At 41.4% G+C, this 16,704-nt stretch overlaps 2 protein-coding genes across 5 annotated transcripts; one reads left to right on the forward strand and one right to left on the reverse strand.

The window, feature by feature from the left end:
• The first annotated feature begins 265 nt into the window (after positions 1 to 265).
• Positions 266 to 5,770, forward strand: misp3 (MISP family member 3). Its single transcript, XM_035638371.2, has 3 exons — positions 266 to 1,612; positions 3,203 to 3,276; positions 4,402 to 5,770. The coding sequence occupies exons 1-3, from the start codon at positions 445 to 447 to the stop codon at positions 4,495 to 4,497; spliced, it is 1,338 nt and encodes a 445-aa protein (XP_035494264.2). The 5' UTR covers positions 266 to 444; the 3' UTR covers positions 4,498 to 5,770.
• Positions 5,771 to 9,056: 3,286 nt separating this feature from the next.
• On the reverse strand, positions 9,057 to 15,097 carry LOC118313017. 4 transcript variants are annotated; one of them, XM_035638192.2, is made up of 11 exons: positions 14,913 to 15,096; positions 14,396 to 14,544; positions 14,139 to 14,295; positions 13,092 to 13,478; positions 12,294 to 12,575; positions 12,192 to 12,212; positions 11,786 to 11,890; positions 11,641 to 11,671; positions 11,283 to 11,332; positions 11,066 to 11,100; positions 9,057 to 9,378 (listed from the first exon to the last, which is right to left on the reverse strand). In XM_035638192.2, the coding sequence occupies exons 1-11, from the start codon at positions 14,980 to 14,982 to the stop codon at positions 9,295 to 9,297; spliced, it is 1,371 nt and encodes a 456-aa protein (XP_035494085.1). In that variant the 5' UTR covers positions 14,983 to 15,096; the 3' UTR covers positions 9,057 to 9,294. The 4 variants fall into 4 exon arrangements, with proteins under 4 accessions (XP_035494085.1, XP_035494086.1, XP_035494084.2 ...); XM_035638193.2 differs by having other exon boundaries at positions 11,786 to 11,887; positions 14,913 to 15,095; XM_035638191.2 differs by lacking the exon at positions 11,641 to 11,671 and having other exon boundaries at positions 11,786 to 11,887; positions 14,913 to 15,097.
• Positions 15,098 to 16,704: the final 1,607 nt, after the last annotated feature.

The raw sequence follows: 16,704 nt of genomic DNA on the forward strand, positions 1-16,704 counted from the left end.
TACTCTGCCAATGTCTCAGTTTCCACTGAGCAAAACACATCGCTAACATCACCCCTGCCTGCAGTTCTCTCAGCCAAACAGCAGGAGGAGCTGTTGCCCAAAAGTAAATGTGGACTTACACCCAAGAGAGCAAACCAGGAAGCTGCACAACAGGTGCAGCGCCAGGGCTCTCCACCTTTGTCAACTGTTGCCATGGAGTTGTCCAATCAGGGTGGGGCGGCTTCTCTGGGCTTTGGCTGTGCTGAAGCTGTGAGAGAAAGGCACAGTAGGGCGGGGGAAAGGACAGAGGGGGAACGCGAGCAAACAGGTGAAGAGGAAGGGCGGAAAGAGAGTGGACTTGAACGGAGTAAGGCAGAAGGGCAACACGGCAGAGGACTGTTAAGATATTCAAAAACAGAAGAATATAGCTGTGGTGTGTATTTTCAACACAGGAAAGACCACAGAATGGAGAGTGACTCGTGTGATGACAGCCAAAGTGACAGTGGAGTATCAGCAGACTTCTCCCCTTGCAGTACTTTGGAGGGCAACACCACCATCTCCACAGGGACTCGAGCAACTGCACCCAAAGAGACGCCCATTGAGAGGGAGATCCGGCGGACTATAGAGCGTGAACACAGCCTGAGAAGGTCCAGAGGACTTCCAAATCCACCCACTTCCCCAGAGTATGTAGAGATTCCTTTAAGAAAAACTGTTCTCCATCAGTCACTCACCACTAATTCTGAGAAGTGCCAAGGCAAAGACAGGCAGTTTGCAGGCAAGAAAATGCAGCATGAGATCCACGAGGAGGCCCAGAGGGAGCAGGATCTGGTAAAGCTTGGGAAAGTTCCAGGTTTCTACGACAAAGGCACAGTTCGCCAACTCAAAGAGAGGAAACAGCTATTTGAGGCCTTTCAGCAACCCAGTGACTCAACTTTGACTGTCTCAACCAGGAGTAATCCCACATCTTGGTCCTCAGCCAGTGACATTTCAACTTTGGAGAACCAGGAGGATACGTTTTCACAGACATCCACCATAGGAGGCTTATATGTGGGGAGGAGAGGGAGTGTAGACATGCTTTATCCCACAGAGAACCCCATTGAAGCCAAGGGAGGGGATAAAACCAGCTCAAAGCGAGAAATTGGCTTCTCCAAGGGGACGAGTCGCCAGGTCATCATCGTAGACAAAAACCTGAGTGGCCCAGCACAGAAGCTCTACCATGCCAAACATGAGATAGAGCCTGTCACCACAGTCGACTCTGGAAGACCAAACATCTCGTCGTCTGGGACAGGAGAAGATGGTGGGATTAACAGGAGATTGCAGGACAAGGACGAGGAGGAGGAGGAAGCACCCAAGGATAACCCCTTTTTCAAGCTGCGCTCCTCGACAAATGTAGTTAAAGTGGAGCAGGATATCCGGGAGGCTCAAGAGAGGGAGAAGGATCTTCACAAGCAGAGGATCAGTCTATATGGAGGAAGAGGGGTTGCAAAAGGGGGAGAAGGGGGAAGCGAAGCAGGAGAGAGGCCAGCCACTATTGAAGAAAAGATTCCTACAATGTCATCCTCCTCACTGAATGGACTGGCTGTTCTTGACATACCTGACTCATCACCCAGGTGGAGGACTGGACCCTCAGCAGGTTGGTGTAGCGCTGAGCATTTATTAAGCGGTAAAATGATTAAACTGATTCTCACGCAGGCAATGTATTTGTGTTTGGAAGCTTGTGAGTGTGGATATGTGTTTGATTTTTATATCCGGGCTGAGATTACGAAAATCCTCCTGAAACATCCCAGTGTGCACATTAGTTCAAATTTTCCAAACCAGTTTCGAGCTGTTACTAGCAATCATTTTTCACTGGGGGCCGTAAGATGGCAGACAAGAAAATAAAATTCTGTAAGTCCACAATAATGTAGCATCTAGCCTGTCATATTAATTGCAGAAGCCGAGGTGAGGAAAAGTCATATTCAGCACTATTTTGTCAGCAAGAAAGGAAGAGTCCAATTTTGGGATGAGGTCTAACTCCTGCAAAGTGCATAAGACTTTTGAGTTCTTATTCTGATAAACAGTTAGTGTAGAGACATTTGACAACAATTGTAAATGTCATATAAAGTGCAGCCTGTACTGCCCACTGAGAGGTCGGGTTATTAATGGATATGGGCTGTTCAGCAGTGATTCACAACCAGGGGTACTTGTAACCCAGGGGATACTCCTCCAGTTGCCAGGGGGCATGTGGGAAAATATTTGTGGAGTCAAATACATGAATCAGATTTTGATTAAACAAATATATCCACATATTTTGTTAGTTTTAACACCTGAACAACAAAACTGAATGTGTGAAAACTAGTTAGCCAGTCGGAAACACTAGCTAAAGGAATGCATAAACTGTTCAGCTAGTTGGGTAAAATTGATGCATAAATCTTATATTTAGGAACTGCTAAAAGTAATGGATTAAGAGTTGAAATATTTAGCTAAGACTATTGGATAAATGAGGTGAAAACATCTCAAAGTAACTGAAACTGGTTGAGAAAAGTTTTTTTTAAACTGAAGTTGATGGGATACAAAGTTATGCAGTTGAAATAGCTATGAAGAGAGAATAGATAAATGTCTAGTGTCTACGTCAAGTCTAGCACAAACTTGAGCAGTAAACATTAATATACTTGTTAATTGCATCCATTTTAAAAGCAATGATTGCATTTGGAGCATCACCAAAAAAGATCCACTACTCCAACCACTAACAGTATATTTGATTGTATATTTGTGTGTTTTGTTGGCAGGTACGTTTCCAGTGTGTGTGTGTGTGTGTGTGTGTGTGTGTGTGTGTGTGTGTCCTTGTAGTTTAGCAACTCTTTGATAAACTGACAGGGGTGTGGCGCTTGAGAACTGAATGATCATGACTCAGTGTTGGCAAATGGTTGAATATTGTTTTATAGACAATGAGTTATATATTCCTTCATTCTGGTGCCTTCTTTCGGTTCCTATTTCACTGTGTTAATGTTCAATAAAACAAAATTCTCTACCTTAATTCCCTCTGCATCCCTTCCGGTCTCCTCTCATTTCTCTCTGCTGCTTCACCTTGTTCAATCTTAATTTGATTCACTGAGGCTTTATTGCTCGCAGTGTGCAGCACAAACAATATACAGGAACACCTTTGTCTCATTGCTACCCTGGTTTTGCTCTTCCTGCCTTCACTCACCTTTAATTCTTCATCTTTCTCCTCCCTCCCTTGCAGCACACCAGTCAGCTGGCAAGTTGAACATATGGCCCCCGGCCCAGGCTGAAGAGGAGATGACTACTCAGCAAGAGGTGAGTCAGTAAATCCAGTCTGTTACTATTTGATATGAGTCTCCTGAAAACCAAGCTTCACAATGGCATCCAGGTATTTTTGGCTCTATAATTATAACACACCCTACGTGTATCACACTTGGTATACGACATGAAAATGTAGGCAAATCATCTTCCTCACATTCACCTGAGAAGATATCAGGTTCCACTTTCAGGAAGTCAAATTTACCAAGGGGTCATATAGAATATGTACTGCAATGTAGCTTGATCCAATGGTCGAATAGCGAAAGGCTCTCATGTCAGCATCTCATCTATCTCTTTTACACCCAATGTGGGCCACACGCTTCTGATAACATACAGAACACACAGTAAGGAGCTTATCTTTATAGATAAGGGAAGAAGGCAAACAACCCCTGAGACTGGACTGAGAGACAGAGGGAGGGAAAGTCAGTGTGTGTGTGTGTGTGTGTGTGTGTGTGTGTGTGTGTGTGTGTGTGTGTGTGTGTGTGTGTGTGTGTGTGTGTGTGCATTCAATAGCTCAAAAAGAGGAAAGTCAATTGACAATCTCACTGATTTCTTGTTACCTGCCTTGTGGGTCTCACACCTCTTTGAAAATCTCTGATTAGAGTTGAGTGCTGCTCCGTGGTGTCTGCTGTTTGATTCAGTCTGTCTTTGATATGGCTTGTGCCGGTCTGTGCCGCAAGGTTCATCTTGACAGCATTAGCAACATTTTGCTCTCTTTCCTCTCGCTGTCACATGGGATTCTCCCGCTCGCTCCTTCTCTCTGTCAGCTGGTTGCTTATCTGCTTTCGGCACAGACCTGGTCCCTGATTACAGTTTGAGGAACAAACGGGCGATTGCAGGAGAAACTGGCCTCTGTTTTTGACTGAGTCATAATGAACAGTGCCTTGGATCACAGTTGCATTAACCTCCCTCTGATTTGCAGTGCTAATGATGCTCATCCAAAAAGATGTCCTCTAGGGAAAATTAATTCATCCTTCTCTTATCTTTTTTTCTCCTTTTTTTTTTTCCTGTGTCGGTTTACTGGTCTCATCTCCTGCTCCCACACATCTTATTATATTTTCTATTTCTACTACAACAGCTTTCTGTCTAACTCCTACTGTTTTTCAATCCCTCTCCAACCAGTTCCTCCGGATACCCCGGACCCCCAGGCAGAAGAACCCTCTGGTACAGCGCTGGGAGTCCGGCCTGGTCAATGGACACAGTGAGGAAGATGACTGAGGAGATAATGACGGACCAAGGTTTACAGAGACGTTAACTTTTTGAAGCGGAGGGCTGAAAGGACGTGAGATATAAGTGGAGAGCTGTGTAGGGAAAGAGGGAACAAACCTGAGGGGGGAGCAGTGACGAAGAAAAAGAAACTGAGAAACTGAGAGGAAAAAAAGAGATCAGGGATTTGAGATCGCATGGGGTCAGGGGGATTGGGAGCAAGGAGAAGGGTTGGTGGAATCTAAAATGTCCTTCAGGAAAGAGGAGAGAAGAAGAAGGAGGAGGAGGGCCACCTATTTGTGGATAAGCACTTGGCCTCCTTGTAGTGCTGGGAACTCTGAGACTAATGAACAAAAAAGGAAATGAAAAATAATAATGATACTGCACTGGAGAAAATAAAATGTAAATTTAGCTAGGTTGGGATTTTAATGAACTTCTTTTCTATTGGGTTTTTGGAATAATAATGAGTTGTTATTTGATGATGAACATAGATAAAGTAGTACAGTGTCTGTTACTGGAAAAAAGATTAAAAAACAATTCCTCATTACCAGTTTTTTTGTGCTTTTAATGATGTCTTACACCAAGTTAGCGGTTTATCACACCTGCGTAATCTAATGCAATCCAATACAATAACCATGCAATGAATCACATCTTACTGTTTCTGTTACTTTTTTATTGGCACAGCCAGGCAATCGTTGGATCACCTTTGCTGTAATTGTAGAGGTTGTGTCATTGGTGTGGTTCTACTGAATGCATTAACAAGATCTCTTTCCAATATAAATGACAACTCTCAATAATTATATCAACTACCGCCCTTAAAATGAAAACTCTTTATTAATTTTCATTTGATCACTTTGTTCGTGTTTTCAGAATAAACTGGTTACTTGGTGTAAATGCCAGTGAAATGGATCACTGTGCAGGTCTTAATTCATGAATAGCTCCTCCTTTTGTTTTGAGCTTCACAGCCGAAAGATGGATTATAGAGCAGTGAGAACATTCTGCAAGAAAGTGCAAAGTTGATCTGGATTGCAGAGCTGATTGATGCAACATGATAAAACCTAATGCTTAAATAATAGCTGCGCTGTTGTAGGATTTCTAACATGGTGCAATAAAGGATGTACTTTGGAATGAAGCTTGACACACACAAATAAAAATCTGTACCCTCTACTCATTTCTATTTGTTTCATACTGAGACAGATGTTACATAACTGTAATGCATTCAGTGTTATTCTACTAACTATTGTATCTCAACAAAACAATATTAAAGTCGTTGGGTGGGATGAAGGCCATTCTCAAGCCATGTCATTTCTCTGGCTGTGTGTTATCGGCGGTTTTCTCACCACATTGCATATAACCTAAGAAATATTCAGAAAAATACTTAAGTGTCGTCCCTTGTCTTTGACAAAATATGGTAATTATCATAAGGCTTTGTAATTACACCAAAAGGGAATTCTTTTCTGTTTTATCTATTTAATGTGGGCTATTTATGATCGAAAGGAGCAAATATATTCCTTTTGATTGCTTTAGAGTCAAAGTAACATGCAAAGAAATGTGAAAGCAATTACTTAATCCTACATAGATATAGTGCTTACGTTTACGGTCAGGGAGGAATAACTCTGTGTTATAACTCTGAACAAATTGTTATAAAACTAAAAAGGAAATGGTATTTAATACTAAATAAGGCTATTTGGGACAAGTCCATCTAGATGTATGATGTGATGCTCCATAAAAAATATTATTATTGTAACTGCTTTCTCCCATATATGGAGCACATGAAAGCTCATTATATTCAATCATGTTTACAGCTGGGGTCTCTTTTTCTGTGTTAAACTTCTGAAACATGTAAACGGTTCTAATTTGTGTTGGCAAGCAATTGTCATGACATTTGGTGATGAAATATCAAGCAGATAAATCAATTAGTAAATTGTTTGAGCTTTTAAAGAGGGTCCAGGCTGTTTTCATCAGATCCTCTGAATATTTACTACCTGCCTTATTTTGGCCCCTTGCACCGTCTCAGTGGACCTGTGTGTGTGTGTGTGTGTGTGTGTGTGTGTGTGCGTTTGTGTTTGTGTGTGTGTGTGTGTGTGTGTGTTTGTGTGTGTGTGTGTGCGTGCGTGCGTGCGTGCGTGTGTGTGTGTGTGTGTACGTGTGTGTGCGTGTGTGTACGTGTGTGTGTGTGTGTGTGTACGCATGCGTGTGTGTGTGTGTGCGTTCGAAAAGGTAGGATCACGCTTTACTGACCTCCCAATCTCCTGTAAATAATTCATCACCTCATTCTGACTGGACGCAGCCCAGTGACATTATTATTATGGTGGAGCTGTAGCTACTTAATTGTGTAAAATTATTAATAAACTTCATTCCTCACAAGGCAACTTCCATCATATTTGCCCCTTTCCCAAGCCAGATGGCACAGCATCAAAGGCCATGGCATTAATCTGATTTATGAAAATCATATGTACGAACATATATGAAAATTAAATATAGCAAATTACATATTTCCTAGAAGACCAAAGCTTGGTACTGAGGATATGGATTGTAAAGCAAACTTGTTTCTGTTTTGTTGCTTGGATAGAGATCAGAGAATCAGTTTTTAAACGAGAAAACATGGCAATCTACCCAGACCAGAAAACGACTCTTTCCAGGCTCCATCTCTCATCGTGATATCTAATCTAGCTGCTTTTCAGATGTTTTGAACCAACAATTAGCCTGCACACCTGCCTATCACCTGCTGCTACAGACTCATTTCCATGATATTTCATTATCAGCGTCAGTCCTGCCGGCTCCAATTCTGTATTTAAAGGATTAGCCGCTTCTCTTGTAATGCCTTTGTCAAGAGGACAAACGTATGAGCAGAGAGTGTGTGTGTGTGTGTGTGTGTGTGTGTGTGTGTGTGTGTGCCCTGGTCTCTTTTGATGTAGAATGCAGAATGGTTAAAAGTCCTTTTAAATACAATGCTCACTTTTCATGCTTTGTACATTTGCCCGAAAAATAATATAACATTTGCTCTTTTCCTTTTAAATATGAGTTATTTTTAAGGCCGTCTGATTTATGTTACTGATTCAGCCACTGACAGAAAGGGCTGAACCATCAAAATACCTCAAGCGAATGTGTCTGAAATTGTCAGAACTACGCAAAAAGCAACAACGGTTTTCTTCGCCACAGTCTGTTGAAGACAATCACACGAAATGCGTTGCTACCCACCCCAGATCCTTGCTTTAATCCTGACTTACTAAATTAATGAAGTGCATTGCATCAGATTAAATTTAATTATAACCACAAGCCGGCTGCCATAACTCTGAGGGTGCACATGAAGAGCTAACAGTCTTTGGATTTTAACCCACAACTTCCTGTTCAGTCTCTGCGTACACTCCTTGAGCTAATGGAGACTCAGCGTGTGTTGGCATTAAAAGGGCAATTATCACGGGTATCAAGATTGCAAATGTCATTTGTTATCAACCTGACTCACGATTCTGTGTGTCCCATCACGAGCACACAAAAACACCCGGGGCGAGTCCGTCGCCAGCCGTGTGTGCCGAGCGTGCAAACCGAGCAGCCGCCTCAGTTCATCAGCAGGTTGACCTCACATCACAGAGGCCTCTTATCGTTATTCTGCCTCTTATTCAAACAGATCTGCCACATGCTTTTATCTGGAGCTGAATATCTTCACTGCGTGTGCATCGGCTCGCCTGGAATCACGAAGGGACAGCAAACTATGACTCGCGCATGAATATGTACAAGGCAAATCATGCAGAATTTGCAATCTCTAAATCCGTCTATGTTTGTCCTCGCATCTCGTGGTTTTTCCCCTGCATCCATGAACGAGAAGGGAATACATACATTCTCTGTATGCATGTGTGAAACTAATAGAAAGGTCTGTGCTGGTAAAAGGACCATTAAACTATAATAAAAACGTGTGCTAACACAGAGCTGTCTTTCTGCTGCTTCCCCTTCCCTGCTGAGTTATTGTCCACCATAAAAAATACTCAGGGAGGTGTGTCACCCATTTACTTTCAAACAGTACTGAAGACTCTGCACACTAACCCCCCAAAAAAATATAGACACGAATAGCAAAACCTTGGTCGCTGTACTTTTCAGTAGCTGTTGTATTGCTGTGGATACAGCAGGTCTTCATGCACATCAGAGTGACATTGTTCCACTGAGCACAGGGCCGTCCTGTCCTCGTAAAGAGCTGCTTGGTATACCACACTCTACAGTACATTCAGATTAGATACAAACGGGGCCCCCTGCAGTAAATTTAGCAACACTACAGCAGGTCTTTCTTCCACATCCACACTCACTACACACACGTCCCGTACTGGCCCCAGATTAAACAAAGTTAATTCAACACAAAGATCAGTAACATTTTGAGTTTGGTAATTTCATAATAAATTTCATACAAATGTTTTCTAATTGTGTCAAGCCTAATCCCTACTGACAGCTGACATCTGTACTGCCAACAGTCACAAACACCTTGATCAAAGGTCAAGAATGAGCTTAAAACATTTTTATAACTTACTCACATAGTATATATATATCCTAATACAATAACAACAACAACAACAACAACAATAGTAATAAGAATAATATGTATTTAAATTCACAAGTAAGATCAAACAAACGTCATATCCTGTCAAATTGTTCCATTTTTTCTAGTACACATGAAACAGGAACTTGGGAAACAGCTCTTCCTGTCCTGCTGTGTAACTCCAACTGATGTGACCCTGATTTGCTAAGATTAAGTATAAAAAACACACACACACACACAGAGAGAGAGAGAGAGAGAGACAGAGGGAGAGAGAACAAACAGTTCTAATGGATCGGGGTTGTGAACGTGGAGTGAGAGTTCCATAATTTAGATCTGGAAGCTGTCTCATCGTCCCCATTGGTCCATTCCTGCAAATGAACAAACACAAACACACACAGTCAACTTATTAAATATGTTAGCTTGTCATTTCCTGTGGCACAGTTCACGTCAAATGATACTGTATCCTCTGCTTTTTAGATAGGCTTTATTTAAAAAAGAAAAAAAATCCACAATGAGAAAATCTACATAAAAAGAGGAAAGGAAACTCTGATCACATGATCAGTAAAAGACAAAAACAGAGTTCAACTCAACAACTGGGTCAACAGTCTGTCAGAGTTCACATCAATACAATTTATAAAGTGCCATGGCTTGAGCGCCTTTGTCTTTTCAGTTCAGTTATTATTTGCTTGACGACAACACCACTGAGGATTGGGAGTTGGTATAGAACTCCAGCGCATGTTGTTTTCCATATCTTTGATACAACTGTAGTACTTATTGTCCGATAAAATTCCAGGTGTGAACTGTGCATTTTTTTTTCTGTACAAACACCATAAGTTATAGATTTAGTTCACTTCAATGATAAAGAACAATAGATGTCATCTCCCCCCAAACATCTTGTGACCTCTGACAGTTTAAAATGAGACACTTTTAAGGTGACAAAGCAGCTCCATTTGACGACTGCTCGGCCTGCAACAGAAACCATCCTCCTCATCCGCTGAGAGATGTTCTTGTTCTACCTTATACTAAACACAGCGAAGCATAATATGCATTCTTCTTTCCCCACAGTCCCAGGCTCGGTCTTTTCGCTTACACTCTGCCTTCATTCCTCTATCTGTGATTTCATTTTGCTCTTGCCTCCTGTTCTAATTTAATCTGTCAGTTCTGCTTCCCCACACTGCCACAGTCCCTATATGCACAATTTCTTACGTCACTATATGTGAACTTTCAGTCCATGCTCCTCGAGCCAATTGGTCCTTGGATGATGATCTTTAAAAAATTTTTTTCATTCTGTCTGTGAGACCAACATGTCCTAACTTCATCCGCACTTAAATAAGATGCTTTCCGTCGATGGAGTGTAGTCACCAGTCATTTTCTGTTGCTAACTTCAATAGATAGCCAATACATAAATATCTACTGTAATGAGGAAAAGCTGAAAAAGCATTCCTTAAAAACATATTTAAGTTTTGATTGAATTACTGTGGTATGAGTTACAGTTGTGATTGTTGTGGATGTTACATGGTAGCTGTTTGTTAGTCTATAATTCAGCGTCCTACCATCCAAGGTGGCACAGGAAAAAAGAGAGAGCCTGCAAAGAGCCTTTATAGTCTAATGAGCGTCCTTCATCAAGCTAGTTAATGAAAGAGATCACAGCAAATGAGAGATGGACCCAAACCCCGTAAAAGAGCACTAATGAGCAATATGTGTGGGTTTGAGTTGATAGCGTGTTTGGTTTTTGGAAATGTACGCTCGCATGTTTGTTTACACCAACGGGGATCAGGAGAGTTTACAGTTGTTTGTCACAGTGAATCCACAGGAGAAACATAGAGGCTCCAGAAATACCAGAAATACCATAAAGACGAGGCGGACTAATGTCAGAAAGCTGCACATGATGGGCCTTTTTCTGTGTCAGAAGGAAGTCTGCAAAGTTGAATACTGGTATAAAAACTTAGACATGAAAAAGGGGGGTGAAAGGAAGTTATTGCAAACATAAACATAGCTGAGAAATCATTCAAGGATTGGAGCAATAAGAAAATCTGTGTTTCGATGAATGTTTACCTGAGGGGTGAAGCTTGAACGCCTGAGTGTAAGGTCTGTAACAAACAAGTTGACACAGTGACAATCAGCCATTTGTATCAGTGTATCTTTTCACGCATATTTTCTTTGCAGAGCTAGTAAAATACCCTGGAAGAAATAAGAGGAATCTGAATTAAACAGGAATCGAGCAGCTATTACTTTCTGAAGAGGAAGTGTGCTTCCAAGGAGAAAACCTCACCGACAACATGATCCTTAGAATGGACTTGAGTCCAGAACTGTGCTTCCTCTCTGAAACACAAAACAGCAAAATTTGATCTGTCAATGCACTGATGTATTTCATATACCGGGGTATAAGAAAATCACCTTGTTGACCAAAAAACTGATGAATGTACAGGTAATCTCATAATGTATTCATACTAGAGCAGTGGAATTAATGGAGTGATACAAATCTTCTGTAAGAGCCATTTAACATTTTTGAAGTAAATATTAAAGTCTAATACATCTCACTCATTTATTATTAGAAAAAAAAGTATGATAAAAGTATAACAAAGTATATTGATCATCTAATGGTCTAAAGAGCACTAATAAGACAATACCTTGTCTTCTTTCTCTCAGCTGCCACTTTTACTTTTTTAAGAAAAAGAGAAGTGAGAGGGGAAATATTAAGATAAGAAAAAAATGAAGGCGTACAAGACAGCGTAAATGTAACAGTGAACAGGCAGATTCATGTGTGAAATATACCTTTCCTGTGTGCCACCACAACCACGAGTGCCACAGAGCAGAGGAATAGTACCACAGCGGAGGAAGAGCCCAGTACAAGAGGCCAGTCCACACCTGACAACACTGCTGACGTCCCGTCACGCAGGCATTATTACAAAACACAAAGAGGATTGTGAGATTAAACTGTTTTTTTATTCAGCACCACCATAGTAGAAAGTAGAAGTATGATTCATAGTACTGTCGATGTGACTACACCTTTTAGTGACGAATGTCCTCGAAACACAGACAGCAGTAATATATTCCTAATGTGGAATATTGTAAACGTAAATATAATATATTTACGTTTACAAGTCTGAGTAATCCTTTTGGCTTTTCACTTACGTCACCCAACATTTACGAAAAATAAAAATAAAACCTGTTCGCCTACCTGATGGTGGAGGGGGAACTCCTGAAACATAAGAAAAGAAGCAAGTTTTTTGGGGATGAAATTACACTCTGACCACACCAAACACACGCCATAAGTGTGTACCTCCGGTTACAGCCAGAGGTTGGCTGCGCTCGGAACTGCTCCATGTCTTTCCCAGAAGGACACTGTACTGGCATTGGTACAAAACCACTGGCGCGTCTTGGACAGGCACTGGGAAAGTGGCCTGGTGGTGGGTCACTTTGGCTTGGTGCGAGGCGACGGGAAGTTCAGTATCTGCCAGGTAGAGGGAGAACAAGGCACCGGGGTACGCAGGAGACCCTGTGCAGAGCAAGTGCCAAACGTCCGTCTGCTGGTGGAGGACAAGAGTGGGCCGTGGAAGCATGTCTGGCAGCAGATAAAACCAGAGGGGACAAAAGTATTCGGCCATGAATAAGTCATAATTCAAAAACAATGATTCCAAGCAGGATGAAGAAGTAGCTTCAACTGTAGCTAAAACAATCGCTTGACAAATGATCAGTTGATGGACAGAAAACAAATGTGATGATTCATAATGTATGATTTAAGTTGTAGATATTTGAGTAAAGATATCATTGCATTTCATGAAGCTTTTTTTTATGACTAATGGTCAAATAAAACACGCAATCTTTTTCAACTTGGGATTTGGTAAATTGTAATTTTTTGTCATAGATGAAAATGATTGACGAATAAACTATCAGCAAATAATCTTTGGTTGTGGCCCAAATACTAGTTCTTCCAATGAATCACCGTTTTTTGAAAGGTGATTACTTGCTAGAACTAGTAGCAAATAAAGTAAACAAGGTACCACGGGAAACTTCTACATGGAGACTGTTTCAAGATGTACACATCCTGATATCGAGACGTTATCTGGGACCTCCTCACCTGCGACGGTGACTTGAATCACGTTGCTAACAGTCGAATTAACCAGCTGCCTTTTTTTGGTGATCTGGTAGATGCAGGTGTACCGTCCGCCCTCCCCTCCCCTCACCGGCCCCACAGTGAAAACTCCTGACTGAGGTCCGGGGCTTGACACCAGACTGGCCTGGGCCTGGAGGAGGACAGACGTTGGCCCTGTTGGCTCTGCGGTCATCAGCAGAAGGAAGGTCACTGGTCTGTTGGGGTAGCGTGACCGGGACTGGGACGGAGGTGGGAGAGCAGGGACGGTGCAGCTGAAGGATAGCGTTTCCCCACATTTCACCACGCCAGTGGACGGCTCCACCGACAAGACTGGAGGAGGGGGAGAGGGCATGGAGCGGGTGGGGTCAGCTTCTGGAGAAATAGATGAAGGGAGAGGAAAAGGACAACGTGATCTCTACATTTTTCAATTATAAAATGGAAAAAACACCCCTTTGCAAAAGAATTCCTGTCAAATCTACGACAGCAGTTTGCCACGGTTGCTAACCAAACCTCCCTCTGTAACCGTCAGCACTGCAAGCCAGTATGGGTTTGGTGTTTTGTGTGTGTGTGTGGTTTCTATATGAAGGGCAGGATGTAACTACCGCTACACACCCACAGAGCAGAGGACAATAAGAGACCAGAGAGAGCACCTGCATGCAAGTGGTGTGTTGGAGAGGAGCGGATGGGAGTGATTATTATTCTAACCCATGTGTAGAATAACTACTAAGATCAGATTGAACTGATCAACTCAAACTGAAATCCCTTTGTGTCTTTTGTTTTAAAATGTAAAGCTACAGAATTGGTCACATCTTTCTGCTTTGTCCTCGCTGTACACCTACATCTTTCTATTCATCATCGTAATCATTTGTGTAATGTCATTTTTTATTAATACAATCATGAAGTGTGTGTAGAACGACATAGAGAATAGAGAGGTAAACTTTTGTCAATTTTGTCAAGAAACTGAAGGTCAAATCAGAATCAGAATTTCTACATTTCTATCAAGATATGCATCGCTGAAAACTACACACGAACCGTTTTGATGCTCCAGCTGCAAATAGGGACTGAAAGCGCTGTAGCGGCCTCCGCGGTCCTTGTACAGACAGCAGAAAAATTCACCCAAAGCCTCTTCCTTTACCCGGACGGTGAACTGAACCTCCTCAGCGCCGGACGGCAGCTCCTGAGATCCCACCTAAATGAATGATGTTAAGGATAAGAAAAATGTAAATCACAGGGGCCCGGTGGCAAACCAACACACTTCCAAAAAACAAACCCCATACACATTCAAATACCTCCTCTCTCAACCTGTATAACATGAACAGAACCCCACGCTGGCCCCGTGGGACCTCACAGACCAGGACCACTGCGTCCTTTGACCTCAAATAGATGTCCAGCGTGGGTGCCGGAAGAATGGGAGAGGAAGTGGAGGTAGAAAGTCTTCCTGGACGGGACAGAGAAAAGGTGTAACATACAGCAGGAAGCACATGAGTTCCACCAATCTATTTTATGATTTTTATTTTATGATGAGCAGCAGAGCAGCCGGTAAGTACAAACACTGGTCTGCACCCTGAGGCTCACAAAAGTGGCAGCTTATGAGAAAATTAAAATAGAACATGAAAATTCAAAATAGAGATGAAGGCTGTATTTCCATTATGAAGCACATTTTCCACAGATTTCTTTTACATCCCAAAAAATCCGTAAACACACATATATGTGGTATACATATGTATTTTTTTTTAGTTTTTAGACATAACAAAGGAAGCAATGGAGACAAGATTGTACTAAGAAACACCTACAGTTGATTCTTACCCCAGACTTGTAGAAAAGTGAACATTAGAGTGTAAATCCAAAGTGATCGTCCTCCAATAACAACCGGCATCTTTGACACAAGAAGAAGAAGAAGAAGACTGAATGAAGCAGGGAAGCACCAAAGCGTGAACTGCTCTCTCTCTCTCTCGCTCGCTCTCCCCCTCTCTCTCTGTTTTCTTAATATGTATGACATCCTCTCAAAGACAGAACGATGGGGGGGAAGTAAAACATGTAAACACACTTCCTTTTTGGAGCCAGTTAGTCGGATGTACGGTATGATGAAATAAATAGCAGGCGTTCTTCTCACTAAACCACTTACAAAAAAAATATGGTGGCGTTAGGATATAGTTTGTGATACCTGATCATAAACCGCTTTCAAGTGTCCCCATATATGCAGTTTATCAACTTCATTAAATTAAGTATATGCAGCAGCTAATCATCTGAAAGATTTGACCCTGTCACATTTGTACTTCTGGAAATTAAAATATAATGTGCAACTCTAGGATTTAGAAACTCTTGAAAATTAAGGAAAAAAGTATTATGATCAGATGGTGTACGTTTTTTTTAACTGTTGTGAATCAAACAGGCCCTTGTGTAAAAAAATAGCTTCTATAAGATTATTGAAGGAACACTGTCATATTGTCAATTATATCGTTTTATTCTTTTGTCAAGACTTGATCCTTATATAGATTAAATGCAAAATACGACAACTTGAACTAACTATTGTAAATAGGTCTTAATGGGAATATCAATATCATAAAAGTCCAGATTTGATTTTGTTTTTAAGGAGATGTCCTGCATCTCCAACAAACACATGCATTATGCAAAAAGTAAGTAGGATTTAAAGTGTGGGTACGTTTGCAGTGGACACATCTGCAGATGATGGAGAGGGAAAAGAAGAGGACTTCTAATAGTGACCAAGAATTGGGTCACCGTTAGACTGGACAAGATGTTTACAAACTGTATCAACAACTGGAATATCTATGAAGCAGAAGAAGTTACGTTTGCCTCACAGAGGGATTGGAACTCGAGCCCTAAGCAACACTGATGTTCACATTATAAATGTAATGTAAATTTTCCAAGAGGAAAGGGTTATAGCATTTAAATCGCTCTGGAGAGAGCCGACCTTCTTGTATTTCAATGACAGTGAAGCCAGTTATAGTCGTAATAAATCGAATCATAAAATATATGATTCGATTTTATATAATATATATAAGAATATTTACGTTTACAAACAAATATGCACAGACAAACTAATGCGGAAGACAAAAACTCATGACGTCTGGCAAGTTGTATAATTTGAGGAAGAAGATGAGTCATCAGGTAAAAAAAACAATAACCTCTGAGTCATTTCTCGAATTAAAATGTTACATTCCCCCAGAGTTTCTGTCCTTCACGTATTGTAATACATGGCAGAGTTGGTACTACAAGACTTTTTTTTTTAACAGTAGAACTGCACCTTCGTCTTCCATCACTGGTGACACACAGTCTCTGATAAGATGACAAAATCAAAGTGTCATGGTATTAGATTGAGAAATACAGTCCTGTGCCTGAAAATAGCAAAAACATGCCTGCAGAGGAGGAAGAAGAAGGGAGACACGTGAAGGTGTTGTTTTGACGTCTTGACATCACAACTAAATGTTTTGGCCTGTGAAGCTATTTAAATGAACTCTATCTAGAGCTCGGCCTTGAAATAACTGAAGAGTTATCAGAAGACATTTGCCAAGAAAAGATTGCTTTGTACAAAAAGGGAGCTTCCTTGGCACAAAGTGCGAACGTTTCGGCCAAGTAG

Source organism: Scophthalmus maximus, chromosome 8 (assembly GCF_022379125.1).
Source record: "Scophthalmus maximus strain ysfricsl-2021 chromosome 8, ASM2237912v1, whole genome shotgun sequence".
In the NCBI taxonomy this organism is placed as follows: domain Eukaryota; kingdom Metazoa; phylum Chordata; class Actinopteri; order Pleuronectiformes; family Scophthalmidae; genus Scophthalmus; species Scophthalmus maximus.

What these genes read in the sequence shown, in the direction of transcription:
- LOC118313017 (XM_035638190.2), bottom strand. Translation starts at nt 14,982, where the DNA reads ATGCCGGTTGTTATTGGAGGACGATCACTTTGGATTTACACTCTAATG. An exon ending in TATACAGGTTGAGAGAGGAG is followed by an intron (nt 14,296 to 14,395) that starts GTATTTGAATGT and finishes TCATTCATTTAG; the next exon opens with GTGGGATCTCAGGAGCTGCC. An exon ending in TGTGGTGGCACACAGGAAAG is followed by an intron (nt 11,333 to 11,785) that starts GTATATTTCACA and finishes TTTGTGTTTCAG; the next exon opens with AGAGGAAGCACAGTTCTGGA.
- misp3 (XM_035638371.2), top strand. Translation starts at nt 445, where the DNA reads ATGGAGAGTGACTCGTGTGATGACAGCCAAAGTGACAGTGGAGTATCA. An exon ending in GAGGACTGGACCCTCAGCAG is followed by an intron (nt 1,613 to 3,202) that starts GTTGGTGTAGCG and finishes CCTCCCTTGCAG; the next exon opens with CACACCAGTCAGCTGGCAAG. An exon ending in AGATGACTACTCAGCAAGAG is followed by an intron (nt 3,277 to 4,401) that starts GTGAGTCAGTAA and finishes CTCTCCAACCAG; the next exon opens with TTCCTCCGGATACCCCGGAC.